The sequence below is a fragment of the Ruditapes philippinarum genome, unplaced genomic scaffold, assembly GCF_026571515.1.
Source record: "Ruditapes philippinarum isolate M1 unplaced genomic scaffold, ASM2657151v2 ctg530_1_1_1_1, whole genome shotgun sequence".
Taxonomy (NCBI): domain Eukaryota; kingdom Metazoa; phylum Mollusca; class Bivalvia; order Venerida; family Veneridae; genus Ruditapes; species Ruditapes philippinarum.
In genome coordinates this window covers 238,545-255,812 of record NW_026863984.1, presented here as the reverse complement: position 1 = coordinate 255,812, position 17,268 = coordinate 238,545, and the positions used below count along the sequence as shown (strand labels likewise).

Sequence of the window (17,268 nt, the reverse complement as noted above, 5' to 3'; positions counted from 1 at the left end):
CAAGAAGAGAAACTGATAGCAAACAGCATGCATCCATGATCAGACTGCGCGGATGTGCAGGCTGGTCTGGATCCATGCAGGTCGCAAACCCATTATGTTGGTTTTGTCGTGACACGGCTCATTATTATGCTATTGTATTGTTACTATTGTGCTTCTCAATAAAGTAAATTATTTATAAAATTATTTAAATTTGTTCTATAAATTACATGATTTATTTCATCGAGTGGTATGAAAATAAACAGTTCGTGAGTTCATGTGTGGCGGTAGCTTCGAGTGAAATATGATAATTTTCATACCTCATGATGAAAATAAATCTTGTATTTATAGAGAAAAGAAGTTCGTTTATTTTATACATTTTTCACTTTATTAACATTGCAATTTGAAAAACATTCCTCTTAAAATGTGTGTATTGGATGAATTTAGACGAAAGTAGCCAGTGAACATACGGAAAATATGTTTCAGTACAGTAAAAATACGGAAAATGAAAATACGCATTCTATTTCATCAATATATCTCAATATTTCATGTTAATGTTTAGATTCGTCTTCATATCATAATGGTAAACAATTTATAATGCGTGACGCATATGTATTTTGTAAATAAGAACCGCAAACAATATTCTAATTATAATTATACAATACTTGTTACTATGTTTAAATTTTATTTGCTTGATTCCGTAGAATCAAAACGGAAAATGGTCACACGCAGCGACAAAAAATGGTTATGCATGGATAACGTTCAACCCTGCACTATACACGAGAAAACTGACCATAAAACACTGGTACGCAGTCCAGTGTTCAACGCTACATGTTTTGGGTTGCAGTCCAAACGGTAAATTAACATTCAGCATTTCAGAAAGTCTACTAGTCCGAACAACATAATTATCTTTTCTTTATAATTGAAGCTAATAAAGTTTGAAAATCTTTTAAAAAGGTCATAGCAATTGAAACTGTTTTCTTAAATTAAGATGAGAAAGAAAATTTATATAAAGGAATCTGATATAAAATAAGGGATCAGTACCCGGAATTAATGACTATACTAGAACCTTAAAGACTGGTTTACATTTGTTACTTTTTTCAAGTCGGTTTTATATATCTTAAAAGATTTAAACGTCGCATACACTTATTTTTCAGAAATGTTTAACCAAACCTTTTGCAAAAATGGCGGCACAGCTATCGAACAAGATCAATGCGCGTGCCCAACCGGATATATTGGATCATCTTGTGACATACCCGGTATTAACATCACTTTATATTTATAAAATTGCACTAAGGCTTTTAGACCAGAAAGTTATCAAGTGGTTCAAAAATCTCGAAAAATATTTCCAGTCCGGTCATATCAAAAACATCAGTAGAGTCTCTTTAAATGATAAAAGATTATAAAAGAAAATACCGAAGACTTTTAAATACAATCTGTTTATAAATAAAGCACGATTTGCGTCCGTCTAACTAATGCCAAGCTTATACATTTAAGAGCCTTATGTTGAAAGGTTCTTATAAATTTTTAGACATTGGCTTTGGCGAAAATATGTATAAAATAAATGGCGCTGTAACACCGCAAAACGTCCTTACCGCAAAACGTACGCATGTAGACGTTTTGCGGTGCATATCGTACTTGGTACGTTTTGCGGCGGGAGTGTGTAATTGCGTCGCATATCGTCCATATAGGAATTGGACTGAGTGAATGACAAAAAATATTAAAATTAAGCTTTGCTTTTGACAATAGCTTTTCATATAATTGCATCATTTTGTGTTCTTGACTATGGAGGTTTGGTTCTACCGTGCATTTTTACGGGGATGGGTGGGGACTTTTGACAGCGTAGTCGTATTTGATCGAGATAGCTATATTGTCATGGAGATAGGGCCTTTTAGCCGCCTCGTCATAATTGAGCACGAGAGCTTTCGTCGCGGGAAGCGAGGGTAGGTATGGGAATCATCTTAGCTCATAAATGAACTTGATCGAGACCTTATTGTAATACATATTCTGAATAAAAAATTTTAAGAATGGAGAAGAAACGAAAGCACTAATAAGGTGAAATATAGCGCGTTTCTTTTTAGATTTAAACTATAATCTAACTTTGTTGAGATTTTATTGTCGTAGATACTCTCTTGAAAGTCGTCAAGATTGAAGAAGAAATGAAAGCGTTGGAGTGGTAATAATGTGAAATATAACAGATATTGTAATTAAAGGGCAAATAACTCTGGCTTAGGGTATGTGGATGTTAGAGTGGTAACAAGCTAAATTTGGACGGGCAGACAGGCGCATACTCCGGTAAAATTAACACACACTAACACCTGATGATAACTGGTCAAATTCAACGAAAATTAAATAAACTTTAAAATATGGACGTTATGCGGCAGGACCATGCCTTTTTGCCGCAAAATGTACGTCAGAAAATTTGGACGATATGCGCTGCAAAACGTCCGTATATGTACGTTTTGCGGTACGGACGTTTTGCGGTGTTACATGGCGCGTATATTGGTGATTTTATTTAAATGATACAGTACAGTTTCTCGCTTTATTGTGATATTTAATTCAAAGACTCTCGTATTCATAGCCATTTGAAATAGACTGAATTTAAACTACAAATATATTTCTATTCTCGTTGAAAAAGTCAATATAAAATTTCGACTTTAGTACCATTTTATATATTAGTTATACACATTTTTACAGCTTATAATGCATGTATTTGTTAAATGAATATGTAGTTGTAAGTATCATATAGCCAAGGTAGTGGGACCAAAATTATATAGTATATAATTGTTTAAACACGACATTAAAAGGTAAAAAATATCAGTAATGTAGGATCCTACATAGGGCTGCATTTGACTAAAAATTGGAAAGGAAATAAAAGAAAGTGAGACAAAAAAAGGTATCAGAAGAAAAGAAAAACGCAGCCGGTCTTTTGTTGTATATAATCTCATTTAAACCGTCGATATTAGATATTCAGACAGTAACGTTTTTTTCGTGTTTTTTTTTATTTCAGTGCGGGACATGACTGTTGATGACTTTGATTTTGTGGTGAATATCTCGAATATCGTTTATACAAAAGACGCAGCGTTTAATATAAGCGGCGAAGTCTCATTTACGTTTGATGATCAATCTACAGACACCAAATCTCGTCGACATTTGCACCACTCACTGGGCCATCTACTTCATGGCTTGGCTCATTTTACTGGTCATGGAGGAAGTCTTCACTATTCGGCGACTAATTTAGCTGGTTTCCTGCACAGTAATCATCACACATATGGGCACCATCCTTCACATAGCATATACTCGGGTCTAAATAATTTCTTAACTGGATTTTCACACTCCGTTCAAGTTAAATATGGCCATAATCACCATCACTCAAATTATCACTATTTTTACACAACACATGGTACAAATCATTTATCACATGGGGCCTCTTTACATTTTCACAACCATTTTCTACATATGAATGTTCACTATGCAAACAGTAACGGCCACCATCACCACTTTCACTTAAATTTCAAATGGAATCCGTTACCGCACATCAAGTACAACATTGTTAGTTCTTTTCAGTAAGTATTTTGAAAATTATTATGTCATAAGCTTATAACGCTTTATTTTTTACTTTTATTTGGGGGAATTTGATGAAATTTACCCAGAACTTTTTTATTTTGTTGGTAATTGGACCATACATTTGGCTTTATGTTATCCATAAATTGCTTTTCAATCGCCATAATTATATTGTTTTGCATTTCTATCAACCAGTAAGTCTGAAACTTACATAGAACTAAGTGGCTGTTTAGGACTTGTGTTCAGTTTATTGTAAAATTTCTTTTAATATTGTCTTGAAATGTTTTGGTATGTTCAATGTGAAATCACGTTAGTTAAATGTACCTTTTTTGCCACTGTTTAGAATAAATCTTATTCTCCTTTTACAAAAGCTGAACAGCTAGATATTCTTATTTTTTGCCAATTTTTCAGCCCACATCTTGGTGCAAGCTTGTTTATCAACGGACATAATGTAGCATCCTTAAACAGGCCAGCTGTCACAGCACCACATAACAACTTTCCAGGCATACCTCAGCCATTGTGTTTCGGACTTTGTGGCGCTAAACCAGGATCTGGGCCGTCAAACCTTACCGTTGGAAATATTGCTGTTGCAGGCGCTAATGTCGCGACAATGGCAAAGAACTTTCTTCTTGGTTTGCTAGGTATTTGCTATACCATATGATAATTTTCAAAAAAAATACCTTTTGTTTGAAATATATATGTAAACAAAGATGGACAAGCCAAAGCCTCCGAGACAGGACTGGAAAAGCACCAGGAGATTATTGCACAAAATGATAGGGCACAAAAAGTATATCATGAATCTGAAATTCATGATGTTAAGAAAAATATTAATTTCAAAGTGCTACTGTATCTAATAAGGGAAACATCAATAGACATTTTCGAAGATTTATTAAAAGAGTTAATAAGTAAATATGAAATTTCAGTAAGATACCCTTCTTTTCCAGGATTGCCAATGTTGAATCTTTTGACACCACAAGCAACAACTTCAACTCCTTTGAAGACCACTGTAGCCACAAAAGTATCTTCAACAACTTCCCATCATGGCGGTTTTACACTTGCACCCACATCAACTCCACCCGCCACAGCTACCGCAGGTTTACTTTATTTTTGTGATTTCTTTATTGTTTTTTTTATTTATTTAGATTTGATACTTTTTGTAAACAATTGAATGTATATGCATGAAAATTGTGAGAATTCGTGAACAATAGAAGCATCAAAAATGTAAAAAATATACAATGGAGATGCATATGTATTGCATTTGTTCATGTACATAAGTATACACATTTAGATCTATTATATGCCATAAACCGTTATACATGTAAGATTTAATAAAAGCTGTAGCAAACGTCCTTATTAGACGCCGCGTTCACGCAGCGTCTAGTAGATATTCATTTGTCTACTGAGCAATTGGGAAAATTTTAGACTTAATTTTGTGTATTTGATTTTATCAAAATCAAAATTGTTTTCAAATCTTCTAATAAAAATAGTTTTTCTGGTATACAACATGTCACCGAGCTTTAAGGAATTAAAAGGAACGCTTAATTGAAGTGATAGTTCCATGTTTAAATAACATATTTTCTTTTTATCATTATCTCATTTTATTTACCTAACAAATAACGTACCAATGAGCCATTCTATAGTCGATCGTTTTAAAACGGTTGAGAGAAGTAACAACTGAGGCAGTGTCACTCAATTCATTTGCTCCACCTCTGTTGAAAAACGGCTCCTCATTGAAGTGTCGCCAAATCTTATATGATGCTCTGTATGCTAGCATTAAGTCTTCGTTGACGCAGGGGGAGGGAACCAGGACAACTTTGATCAATATCACTTCCCTACAAAAGTACGACGAATCATTAAATTGCAAGTTACAAAGCCAAGACCACGCTTACTATCAGAGAGGCGGTTCTCTTTCAACCGCTTAGCTCAACCATTAATTTTAAGACATACCCGTCTAAAGTCTAATGACGGGAACCAAATTCGGGCAGGGATCGGGTGTATGACTAAAATATTCTACAGGCGCAACGGAATTATTTTTTTTTGCAACACTGGCAAAACGTGTGCAATTTCATAAACATAATTAACATTGAAGCTAAAATACAGATTAACTGAGTGAAAAAATACGTTTATTTTAAAATGTATCAAAGATATTTGCTGTAGGTTATTTTGAAGGATTTTATGACGATTGTTTTCTTTTTTATAAAATGTATTTGTTCTATACTTAGATTCCAGGCAAATATCAATCTTGTGTTTAATCAAGTAGTTTAATCTTTTATAAATAAGAAAATAATACTCGTTACTAAGAACCGTTTACATTTAACAATTTATTCATAACTATTATTTGATATTACAGACATATTTTTGCTATTTGTAAAATAAAGAACAGTTCGTCCTCAAAATCATTCGAACATTATGCAAATCGCACCAATATTTAAATGGACATATTCTCGGCGCAACGAAGATACTTTTCCTGAACCTTTGTCTTGAATTTATTTTATGTAAACCAATCATTATCAACTTTACTAGTTATCCATTTATTTTGCTTCGACCAGACCTTTCAATCTTTGTTGCAACAGACAAACATTTCAGACTTTCAGACCTGGAATTACTTTGTGAATTTATGCATTAGGTTCTACTTTTTCACCCAAATATGCAACTCAATTATTAAACAACGAGCACATACCAAAAACATGGAGACAAATATAGTAATGCTTCGGATATTCAACTGTAATAGAGAACGATTTTCAAGATTACCTGTGACTGTTCACATCATTGATGTGCAGCATCAACATTTAACTTGTATGTATCTGAGCTTTGTTTCCAAGAAATACGTACTTTTCAAGAACAGTTTACGGAAAGACACAGCCATATTATTTAGATATTAATGCAATTTGTTGATTAATCTGTTACATAATGTAATTACTGATACATACTTAAATCTATTACAGCTAAGACATTTACAGCAACAACGCCACCAGCTATCGGCCCATCATGTTATTCTTGTATAAACACCAAGTTGAACGGAGCATGTTTTACAACATCGCAGTGTTATGCCGGCGAGGTATGGGGATTTTATATCATAAACTGTTGTTGAGAGAGATAGATGAACTTTTATGTAACCTTGCGTTACACACGTTCAAACTTATAAGATAGATCTAAGATTTTGAGTATGAATCTATGTATTCTCTAACTTAATTCTAATTTATACAAATATGCTTTTTAAGTAAAATAGGACATATCAATGAAAGTAAATAAACAAATAAAAAACATATAAAATAATAAAAGAAATAAAAAAAACCCCAAAAAAGCAATTTTTCATATTAATTTTCTTTTGGCTCTTTCAGGTTTGTGCTGTGTTTGATACAAACAATGGGTTCATTCACAGATGCATGGGTAAACAGGTAATTGTAGTTTATCTTGCAAATAAAGAAATTTTTATTGAGACGGTTGACAGTACTTTCAAAAAAACTAATAGAACTATGCTAACATTTTTGATAAGGCAAAGAAATAAAACATTACAAGGCCCACAGTAATATTCTAAAGTGATATGTCTGGTATCTTAACTTAACCCCCCCCCCCCCAAAAAAAAAAACAAAAAAAAAAACAAAAAAACATTTTTTTTTATTAATGCTGTTGAATGCACAGAACAAGATCAAAATATGTTTACATTTTGCAATCAAGAATGGGGTTTTCTACTTCTTTTTTAAATATACTTTTCGTTTTGTTTTTTTTTTATATTCTAACCTAAACATTTTTCATTATCAATTATTGATCAATCACCATCATCTAATGGCAATCTCTCAACCTAATAGTGAAATAAATGAGCAAAGTGTCACTTTCAAATCAGATTTATTTCAATATGAAACAAATTCAGCATACAGTTTCCAGCAAAAATGTATTGAGAGCTGACATTTGAAAATCAATGGCCCGTTTTCAAAGTATGTCGCAAAATAGATGTATTCTAAAGTTTTCTTTATGTCTCGTGATAATGTTCATGTATATTCGTAGTACTGGGCGTTGGATTATTCCCAATAATCGTATTGTTTTAGTATATTAATTGAGGAATGTGCATTACAACTATTGTTACAGTCACTTCTTTTCGTTTGATAGCTATAATACATGGAATTTATGAATAGAAAATGTAAACCCTGTAGTATGCATGAAGCAAAATGTTTGGGCGTTCTTTAGGGATTTCGATTATTTCTCCATTGTATTAGGTTTAATTCTATTTGTATTCAAAACAAATTTCAACTGTCGATTACATATTACATAGATGGAGTTATTGTTTTTACCTGTTTGCCATATTTATCAAAATTCTGACTTCGTTTAATATATTAACGTGAGCTATACATTAAAGACTATCATAGCATATTATTTATAATTTTCTACTTTTGATACTGTTCCAGTTATGTGACTCTAATATGAAGAGCTCAAATGGCTGCTGGAATTGTTGCACCGGAAACCGATGTAACAAACAGTGTACTTCTGTCGCAAGTGAGTAGAAAAAAGTATCATGTCGTAAAAAAGTATTATTTATATAGTGAAAATAGTATCATATCATATGATTAAATGTTTCCTTCTGTTGACCGGACACATGTGTTACCTTAAGTTTTAAAAAAAGGACTTATGACACGTAATATGCTTATGATTTAAACAAAACGAAACAAAAAAGGTCTAAAACTGTAAAAAAGTCATTTATTAACTTCCATACAAAATTATTTATAAAAATATTTATATAGAAACAGTAGATGGGCTATCTTAAATTGTTGACGTTTTGGAAACGGTCAAAGAATACCAAAAGATAAAGTTTGAAAAAAAGAATGAACTAGCTACATTTTTAAAGCCTAATGAACCTTTTAACTGTATTTGACAATGTACTTGTTTTAATTACTATTACTGTAAATCTAAAAACTAAAAGAAATTCTTCTGCGTATGGGTAATGGTGGAAAAGAAAGCATGATTTCACCCATTTGTTCCGTTTTTGTATATTTACAGCATGTACAGACACACCCCAATGTGCTCGTCTCCGCCTCATAGGTTACAGTGTATGCAGTGACCCTGTTGTGTCGGTATTAAGTTGTTCAAAAACATGTTACAAATGTGCATCAAGCGGGTAGCTTCCTGGCTTTTTACACAATTACTGTCTCACTTAATGTTTTTTAAATGTTGCTTAAATTTGTTTCAAAAATGTTTTAAGAAATTAGAATAAAATATCATTCATGTACAAATCTTAGACTTGTTTCTTTAGCTTGTTCAATAATGAACGTTTATTGCTCCTCTAATCTATGTGCATGCGCGGAAAATGATGGCATGAAAACTTTGGCTGATATATAAAGGTTTTAATTGGATGACTTGTATTGTTATTTTCCAAAAAAAAAAAAAATGGACATTAAAGTGAGAGTTGAATATTAAGTAGTACAGATAAACAACAACATCAATATCATTAAAAAAAACAATTACAACATCCAAAAAAAATAAAAATAAAATAAAATAAATAAAATATACACCAACAAAAAGACAGATATCTATATGTAAATCAAAATCGCGATTGTGTCACCAGGTGATCAAATTACGCATCTACAACACATTACAGCGCCCGAATCGTTTTTAAGTGTGTTTAGTAAACAAAGGTCCGACATGAAACTTAAGGTTCTGTTTGTTATGGGATTTGATTAATCAATGAAAGAATAAAATGAAATCGAATGAGAATATTTAGTTTAATATTTAGCTCTCAATTTATCTAAATTCAATAACGTATCTAATCAAACTATCTGCACTGTAATTTAAGATGTCACAGCTAAAATGGAACATTACATTAGATCGTTGCACACTTGGTTCAAGCGGACGTAATGCTTGCAAACTGAACAAATCCCGACAGACTCGTCATAAAAATTTATAGTGTCCGCCAGTAGTTTGTCCTGTAAGTGTGTTTGTATGTTAGTTTGTAAAAGGATATTTGAAAAGCACCAGATTTGACGATGTTGTTGAAGATATAAAGAGGTCAGATACATACTTATAATTTGATACGTGACTCTTTTGGTCTATAGATTCTAACCTTTAAGTTCAAACAAGACAACATATATTTTGTTTGTCCAAAATAAAAGTTAAGTGCGCAAAAAATATGTCTATTTTGGTTGCAATTTTGCGCGTTGAAAACTAATGATGCACCAACAACATGTGCTATTTTAAGTGGACCCTCTTTCATGAAATAGTAATTCGTACAAATAAGGTAGTTGATTAAGATGATAAGCAAGAGTACAATAACAATAATTAGATATTACAACACTTTTAAATCAACTTCTTGTGAAAATATTTAGAAGTTAAGATATTTTAAGGAATTGAAAAATGAATTTCCATGAAATGTTACAAAAGACGTTTTGTATCCGTTAATTTCAATTGTTCTCAATTCAATTAAAAAGTAATTATTGACAAGATTCAATTAAAGTATACATAAAAAATAAAATAAAATAACAAAAATAAGAATCCATTTGAACAAACATAGCTATATATATATATATGTGTGTGTGTGTGTGTTTGTTTCATTAGTATGTCAAGCGTTGGTAAATATTGAATGAATATCAGGTGCACCATTTTCAAATGTTACGCAACAAAAAATGTAATACCTAAACAACAACTGTCTTTTGAAACAAACCAAATACATGATGGCTGTTTGACACATTTTACTGTTTTCCACGAGAAGCATCAGAAGCTCTTGTACCTTACGCGACAACATCCTGATATGCAATAGCATCAATTGAGATTTAATATTTTCTTATAATATTATTTGCATTTGAATAAACATAACATGTGAAACATTTATATGGTGGAACTTTCATCTTTTACAATATTACAGTGATGACCCGTTTTTTATTTTAGAAGTATCTGTTAATTTCATTTTTTGATATGTTATTCTTCCTCAAGCATTTTTATTTAAGTTATTTGATAACTTCACAGTGGAATTATTAAATTTATTTCCATGCTGTTTTTGACAAGTGACCTGAAAATCATACAATTAATTTTAGAGAAGTATACGCGTGAAAAAGGAAAAAAAAGCAATTTCACAATATGTGCCCTTATTTTATCAAACTGTTATTCCTAAAATGATAAAGAAAAAGATGCATTTGTCTAAAAACAAACATCTTTTAGTAGACATAATAACATTAACTTTGGCACAAAGAAAATGCATACACAAGTAATGGCAATTATATATCAGACAACTTTCAAATGTACCATATTAACAAAATATGCTCTGTATGACGTCCACAGGTAAAAGTCCAGAAGATTGAGATCGGGGTAGTGTGGTGGTTAATCATTTGCAATGTTGTGTAAGAACGCGTACATAATACGTACAATACTAGTCATGGTTTACAAAAACTCGAATAGAATTTTCGTAAATATGCGGTCTGACTACTGAAACGCTACCAATATATTAAGAAGAGACGGCAGTAAATCTCAATCTTTTTTATGTAATACCTTTTTCGTCTAAAAGGATGGTAAAGTGTCATTAGTTTAAATGAACCTACAATAGATAAGACTAAAGAAGAAGAGATAAGGTGAGTATCGACATCAAGTTCACATGATCTATTTTAATAGGCCAAGATGGACCTTCATCTGTATACGTGTTTCTTTTTTATATTTGTTATAGCAGATGTCAATGGTAAGAGTCACTTTTTATAAGTTTCATTGATAATATTTCCTCAAACAAAGAAAAGACGCATCAACATCATTTCAAACGATACAGTTTCATAGATTTTTTTTTCGTTTTTTTTACGACTATGTAATGTTAAAATTTGCACATTTGTCGCTTGTTTTTGTATTCTATATGTATTCGCAACGTATCAAAACAATCCAAAAAGAAAGGGAAAATATATAATACGCACGTTAGAATTTTAGAGACCTACAATACGTTGTATCCCTTCTATATTTTTGCAACATGATTCAGGTTTTGACCCCTGTGTTTTCTGCATTTTTCTTTTTCAAAACTCGATATTTGCCATGCCATATACATGTACGTTTTACGTTTACCAAATTAGATATTTTCAACGAACTTATCCGTCTGTCGATAACACTCAACGGAACAGAAACGATAATCATTACCTGTATCGGTTGCATGAACACAACCAATTTCCGCCAAAAAGGTTAAGGGATAATAACCAGTAGTAACAAAGAAATACTTATTTGAACCTTAAGATAAGATTTAAAATGCAAGAACGTCGTACATTCAGTTCATCATTTTGTATGAGAATTTCATCAATTTATGATATACTAGTAATTTTGAATTTTTTAAGCAGTTGTTTATCTTGTTTTTTGTGTGTCACTGTTTTTTTAACGGACAAAATATGCCAAGTAATCATCTTATTTTTATTAACAGATATTCATTGATGAAACATGCAATAATAACTAGCAGTAGAAGTAGTAGAAGTAGCAGAACCAGCAGTAGCAACAGTAGCAGTAGCAGTAGCAGTAGTAGTATCAGTAGCAGTAGCAGCAGCAGCAGCAGCAGTAGTAGTAGTAGTAGTTGTAGTAGTACTTAGTAGTAGTACTTAGTAGTAGACTTAGTAGTACTCAAAAGTAACATTTAGTAGTAGTTTTTAGTTGTCCTTAGAAGTACTCAGTAGTAGTAGTAGTGAAACTTAGTTGTGGTAGCAGAAGTATTAGAAGCAGCAACAGAAGCAGTAACAGCAATATCAGAAGGAGAAGTAGAAGTAGCAATAGAATTAGTAATAAACTAAAAAGACTAATAAAGGACATCCGATTTAATAAATTTCCTTTTTGAAGCGGGACAATGTCACCACAAGTTACGACGTTTGACATTCACAATGTCAGAACACAACGACAAGTTGACATTGACTCTCCCACAACCCATCATGGTTGAAAGGATAAAAATTCGTCTGTGCGACCATGAACGACCATTGGCCCACGAGAAATTCAATGTTACATTTCTAGACGCGTCGGATTTTACACACCAAGAACGTATTTACTCTCAGGTATTTTCATATAAGTATTTTTTTAATGCATGGGTACCGTATTTTATGCAATATAGAAAAAAACAACACATTGTTTGGTTAGATTTACTTAAACATGATATGATTCCTGAAAAAACTGGTTTAAGCAGGGCTGCAGATTATCACCAAACCAAATAAAATACAGTTTCATTCTTAAGCTCAGATTTTTACTTATTTTAAAATGACTATATAAAAAATAATGCAATGGCACGAAGTTTAATATATATTACTGAAATAAAATTGTAATAAGGTTGTAGTAGAAAACGAAAGTATGACCAACTCGGAATTTACATGTAGGACACTCTGCTATTAAAAAGCAATTTTCAAATCGAATTAAATGTTCCGATGTTTGTGTCAATGGTAAGACGAGTCGAAAATAAGGCAATCCTGTTTATCTACAATTTAAACAACGAGTTTCAGTTCCAATTGTTTATTTTGTTTTTTAATTGATGCCACTTAGTATCCAGTCAGCATTTACTTAAACCACTTGGCTTTTTGTTATTATGTTGATGAGTCCAAATTTTAAAACTGTTTTGATTAGAATTCTGTGATAACTTTTAAATAACGTGAAAAAAAATGTCCGATTTATTTGTTGATGATATCTGCATATCTTTGGTGAGCATGATATTCCTTTTTGAAAAGTCAATTACATGTATGTGTTTTTGTTAATTTGAAACCAGACCAATCAGTTCATATTTAAAAGTGTTGTTATTTTTCAGGCTAATGTTAATAAAAATGGAAACACCGAAAACTCATTTCATTTCTGATAAAATGAATATACCTATATTTCAATTTCAATTATTCATTTCTTCTACATTTGTTTTCATTTCTGTAGGAACTGCTTGGAGAATTTGCGGATGCATCAAACTTCATGGTATTGTTTGAACCTGCCATGTACACGAAAACAGTACACACCAACAAATGGCATGCCTTGAAATGTTCAACATTGCATGTCCTGGGATGCACTCCAAACGGTAAGATTGCTGGATGATGCCGTTGGTAAAATTCATTGTCTTTATTATAAACGACAAAATAAAGGTTTTCTTTTTTCTACTTGATTGTTATTTCGCAAAGCACTATTGCAATCTTTGAATGAATTTCGGTAATTGGCTTAAAGCAAATGCAAAAGTCATCATGCTTCGTCCGTGTTTATTATATGCAAGCAATAAAGAAGACATTTAAATACATTGGTAATATTAAAATAGATAAATTTACCATTATTTAAAATAAAGATATTTAAGCAAAATGAAGACTGTCGATATTTTGAACTGTTTCAGACATGTTTAACCAAAGCTTTTGCCAAAATGGCGGAAAAGTGGTCGGAGATCATTATTGCACATGCCCGACCGGATTTATGGGAGCAACTTGCGAACGTCTTGGTAATTTGATAATTTTTAACATATTTACTCCATGAACTTTTATGATATTATGTTGAAAGAGAAAGGGGACTGTTTTAATGATTACATCACAAACAAAAAGGTGAGAAGTAACAGAATATTTAAGGCACTTACGACAATAACTAAATTAAAACTTTCATCATTCTTTGCCGAATATTGATCCGTAAAATAGTACATGTAATGACAATTAATTTAGAAGTACTTATTTACCCATTACTGCATTAGCATTTTGTGGAAAATGGCTGTTTTCATTTAAAAGCCTCCTGTTACAAGTTCAGACTGTTATGAAACTATATACGATATTTCAATATTCACCAAACTTAACACAAATGTTGACTGCATCATAACCTTTGTAACGGCATGCTCAATCTTTAATTTCCTGTTACCATGGCAACGAGCGGACATTTCAAAATTGCCAAAAATAACTTTTTTGAGTTTTTATTTATTCGAACTGATTTCGAAGTGCTGCAACTTCTCAATGGATTGAGATAGAGACAAAGGCTTTTTAGCGTTGGTTACACGTTATCTTCTGATCAAACTGAGGCCAATTTAAGCCTCACATTAGTCAAAAATCTTCTTGGCAACCCTCTGGCATCACTTTCTAACATTTCCCAAACGAAAACATGTGTTTGGGGCCCAAACAGGATTTCTGGCATCCCTTTCTAACATTGCCCAAACAGGACATTTTTTCACTATTTGAGGCATAAAGTTTGGGGGGGGGGGGGGGGGAGAGGGGCAAAAGTGTATATGAGGTAAAGGGTTAATAATCTATAAATTTAAACCATTCAAACATAATCTTCATTCAAATGTGTAAAAACAGCATTCAAAAAATAAAAGTTTCAATGATTTATCACGTTCATATAGACATCATCTATTCAGTTAATTAATATTTTGAATTTATAACCGGAATCTTATTTTGTTGATTTTTAGTAATGACACTGCAAAGATAGTTCCTTTCAGATGTGAGTGAATTAATTCGCTTGATAAATATTAACATATACTAGTAGTTATTCTATCCATGACCACTTTGTGAAAAAATGGCAGAATTTCAGATGTTAAGCTGAAACATCTCAATGGAATGAAAACAAAAATAGTTATTTATATGGACATTTATGTTGACTTACTTAGACATGAAAATAAAAATTTTCATCACTTGATTTCAGTACAAGAAATTGTCGTTGATGATTTTGATTTTGTCGCCAATATCTCCGATACCGTATTTACAAAAGACGCCGCATTCAATATGAGTGGTGATGTCTCCTTTACGTTTGATGATCAAACTCAGCAGAGCAGTGCTCGACGAAACACACACTTGCACAGGCACCATCTTCACCACGGCTTTGCACATTTTACAGGTCATGGCGGAAGTCTCCATTATACAGTGACTAAAACGGCTGGTTTCCTGCACAGTAATCATCAAACAGCTGGGCACCATCCGTCACATAACATCTACTCGGGCCTTAATAATTTCGTTGCTGGTTTTTCGCACACATTTCAAATTAAATTTGGACATCACCATCACCACCTTAACAGACACTATTTCTACACAACCCATGGGATAAACCATTTTTCACACGGCGCTTCTTTGCATATTCTTAACAATGTTTTGCACATGCACGTGCACTATGCAAACATCAACGGCCACCATCATCACTTTCACTTACATTTCAAATGGAATCCGTTACCAAACATCAACTACAAGGTCGTCAGTTCTTTCAAGTAAGTATTGTGGACTTCAAATAACATATTGAATTACGTACAACACTGCCTGAAGAATATCGATATTTTTAATATGAAACAACACAACTCAAACGTACTTTAATGTGCTACTGTTTAATATTTGTAAGATGTTTCATTTTCATGTACTTAACGACCAATATATACATTTTTTTACATTTCAAGTAAACACTTTGGTGCAACGTTGTACATCAATGGAAATTATGTTGCTTCCCTTACTAAGCCTGCTGTGACACCACCACATAACAATTTCCCAGGGATACCAAAGCCTTTGTGTGTTGGATTATGTGGTGCTAAACCAGGGTCTGGACCATACAACCTTACCATGCAAAATATCCTTGTGGCTGGAGCTAACGTAGCGAATCTGGCAAAGAACAATCTCCTTGGTTTATTAGGTATTTAAAACTTTTTTTGAAGTCCTTGTGCAAAGAGAAAACACACCTTACGTCAGCATTTCTTTTGTGCCAACATTTAGTTATCGTTTCTTTTATTTTGAAGGTTACATTTCTTTGCAAATGGTTATCATATCTGCCAAAATTGGTAGTTAAGGAACGCATTATTTGACATTGATATTACTATGAGTGTTAGCAAGGTTAAAATTTGACAAGGCATGATACTTCTTTTTTTCGGTTTACCAATGTTGAATATATCAACACCACATATGCATCTTAATACAGGAACACAGCAAACGAATTCGATACCTTTGAAGACCACCGTGGTAACAAAAGGACCTGCAACAACTTCTCAGCAGAGTGGATTTACTTTTACACCAACTTCAACTCCACCAGCAACCGCGACATCAGGTTCAAGTCATTATTTTATTACACTTTTATGTTTTATGTTGTACGACATACATGTAGTCTTTGTTGACATCAGATGATAACAATCCGTGATGTTGCTTGGCTACATCACATTTGGGTCCGCTGACATTAATAAACGAACAACACGGGCATACATGGTGCCTGGATTAACAATAAGTCAAATCAAGATGAAGACAATAATTCTAAAGTAAGCAAACTGATCTTAACAAGCATTCCACCAGTTATTATATATACACGACATCTCATCTTCCATAAAAATAAAAATAAAATAATTTCTATGCTATTCAAATCTATGTTAAAGTCATGTATGTAAAAATCCTCAAGACTATAAGTTATAAGTAACTGTTATAAAATAAGAGATGTTTCTGTCTTAAAAATTGGTTGAAATCTCTTCTCTTGTGTAACGATTATTATCAATTTAACGTGTTTCATGTGTAAAATGCTGCAGAATATTAAAAGTAAACGACACTCTACCCATGCAGGTCTCTTTGTAATATATACGAATTCATTAAGTAATCAATACATGTTTTGCTTAGGTTATTCGCATTAATTGTGTTGTAACTGAAAGAAAAAATTGCAATAAAATCTGCATCTCTTAAATAACTACTATGCGATGCCTTTAAGGTTCTTTGCTTTCCAACGTGGGATCAATTACGTCCCAATCATTTTGTAAGAATATAGCATTGTAAAATATATTTAAGGGAACTGTCCAGTCTTACATACAATATGACTTTCAAATTTAAATCACGATCATGGTTAAATTGCCACAAT

General features: G+C 32.4%; 2 protein-coding genes and 1 long non-coding RNA gene across 3 annotated transcripts; all 3 read left to right on the top strand.

The window, feature by feature from the left end:
* The first annotated feature begins 1,761 nt into the window (after positions 1-1,761).
* On the top strand, positions 1,762-4,943 carry LOC132724014 (uncharacterized). Its single transcript, XM_060708825.1, has 4 exons — positions 1,762-1,919; positions 3,952-4,181; positions 4,485-4,634; positions 4,876-4,943. The coding sequence occupies exons 1-4, from the start codon at positions 1,762-1,764 to the stop codon at positions 4,941-4,943; spliced, it is 606 nt and encodes a 201-aa protein (XP_060564808.1).
* Positions 4,944-6,491: 1,548 nt separating this feature from the next.
* LOC132724018 (uncharacterized) lies at positions 6,492-8,743 on the top strand. Its single transcript, XR_009624833.1, has 4 exons — positions 6,492-6,598; positions 6,882-6,938; positions 7,944-8,031; positions 8,533-8,743. It is a non-coding gene; the product is annotated as an uncharacterized LOC132724018 (long non-coding RNA).
* A 3,613-nt stretch (positions 8,744-12,356) lies between these two features.
* On the top strand, positions 12,357-16,079 carry LOC132724013 (uncharacterized). Its single transcript, XM_060708824.1, has 5 exons — positions 12,357-12,524; positions 13,378-13,516; positions 13,820-13,921; positions 15,103-15,658; positions 15,842-16,079. The coding sequence occupies exons 1-5, from the start codon at positions 12,357-12,359 to the stop codon at positions 16,077-16,079; spliced, it is 1,203 nt and encodes a 400-aa protein (XP_060564807.1).
* Positions 16,080-17,268: the final 1,189 nt, after the last annotated feature.

Coding starts and splice junctions, on each gene's coding strand:
- LOC132724014 (XM_060708825.1), top strand. CDS start 1,762: ATGGAGGTTTGGTTCTACCGTGCATTTTTACGGGGATGGGTGGGGACT. Junction 1,920..3,951: donor TTTCGTCGCGGGAAGCGAGG/GTAGGTATGGGA, acceptor CCAATTTTTCAG/CCCACATCTTGGTGCAAGCT. Junction 4,635..4,875: donor ACCCGCCACAGCTACCGCAG/GTTTACTTTATT, acceptor ATTTAATAAAAG/CTGTAGCAAACGTCCTTATT.
- LOC132724013 (XM_060708824.1), top strand. CDS start 12,357: ATGTCAGAACACAACGACAAGTTGACATTGACTCTCCCACAACCCATC. Junction 13,922..15,102: donor AGCAACTTGCGAACGTCTTG/GTAATTTGATAA, acceptor ACTTGATTTCAG/TACAAGAAATTGTCGTTGAT. Junction 15,659..15,841: donor AAGGTCGTCAGTTCTTTCAA/GTAAGTATTGTG, acceptor TTACATTTCAAG/TAAACACTTTGGTGCAACGT.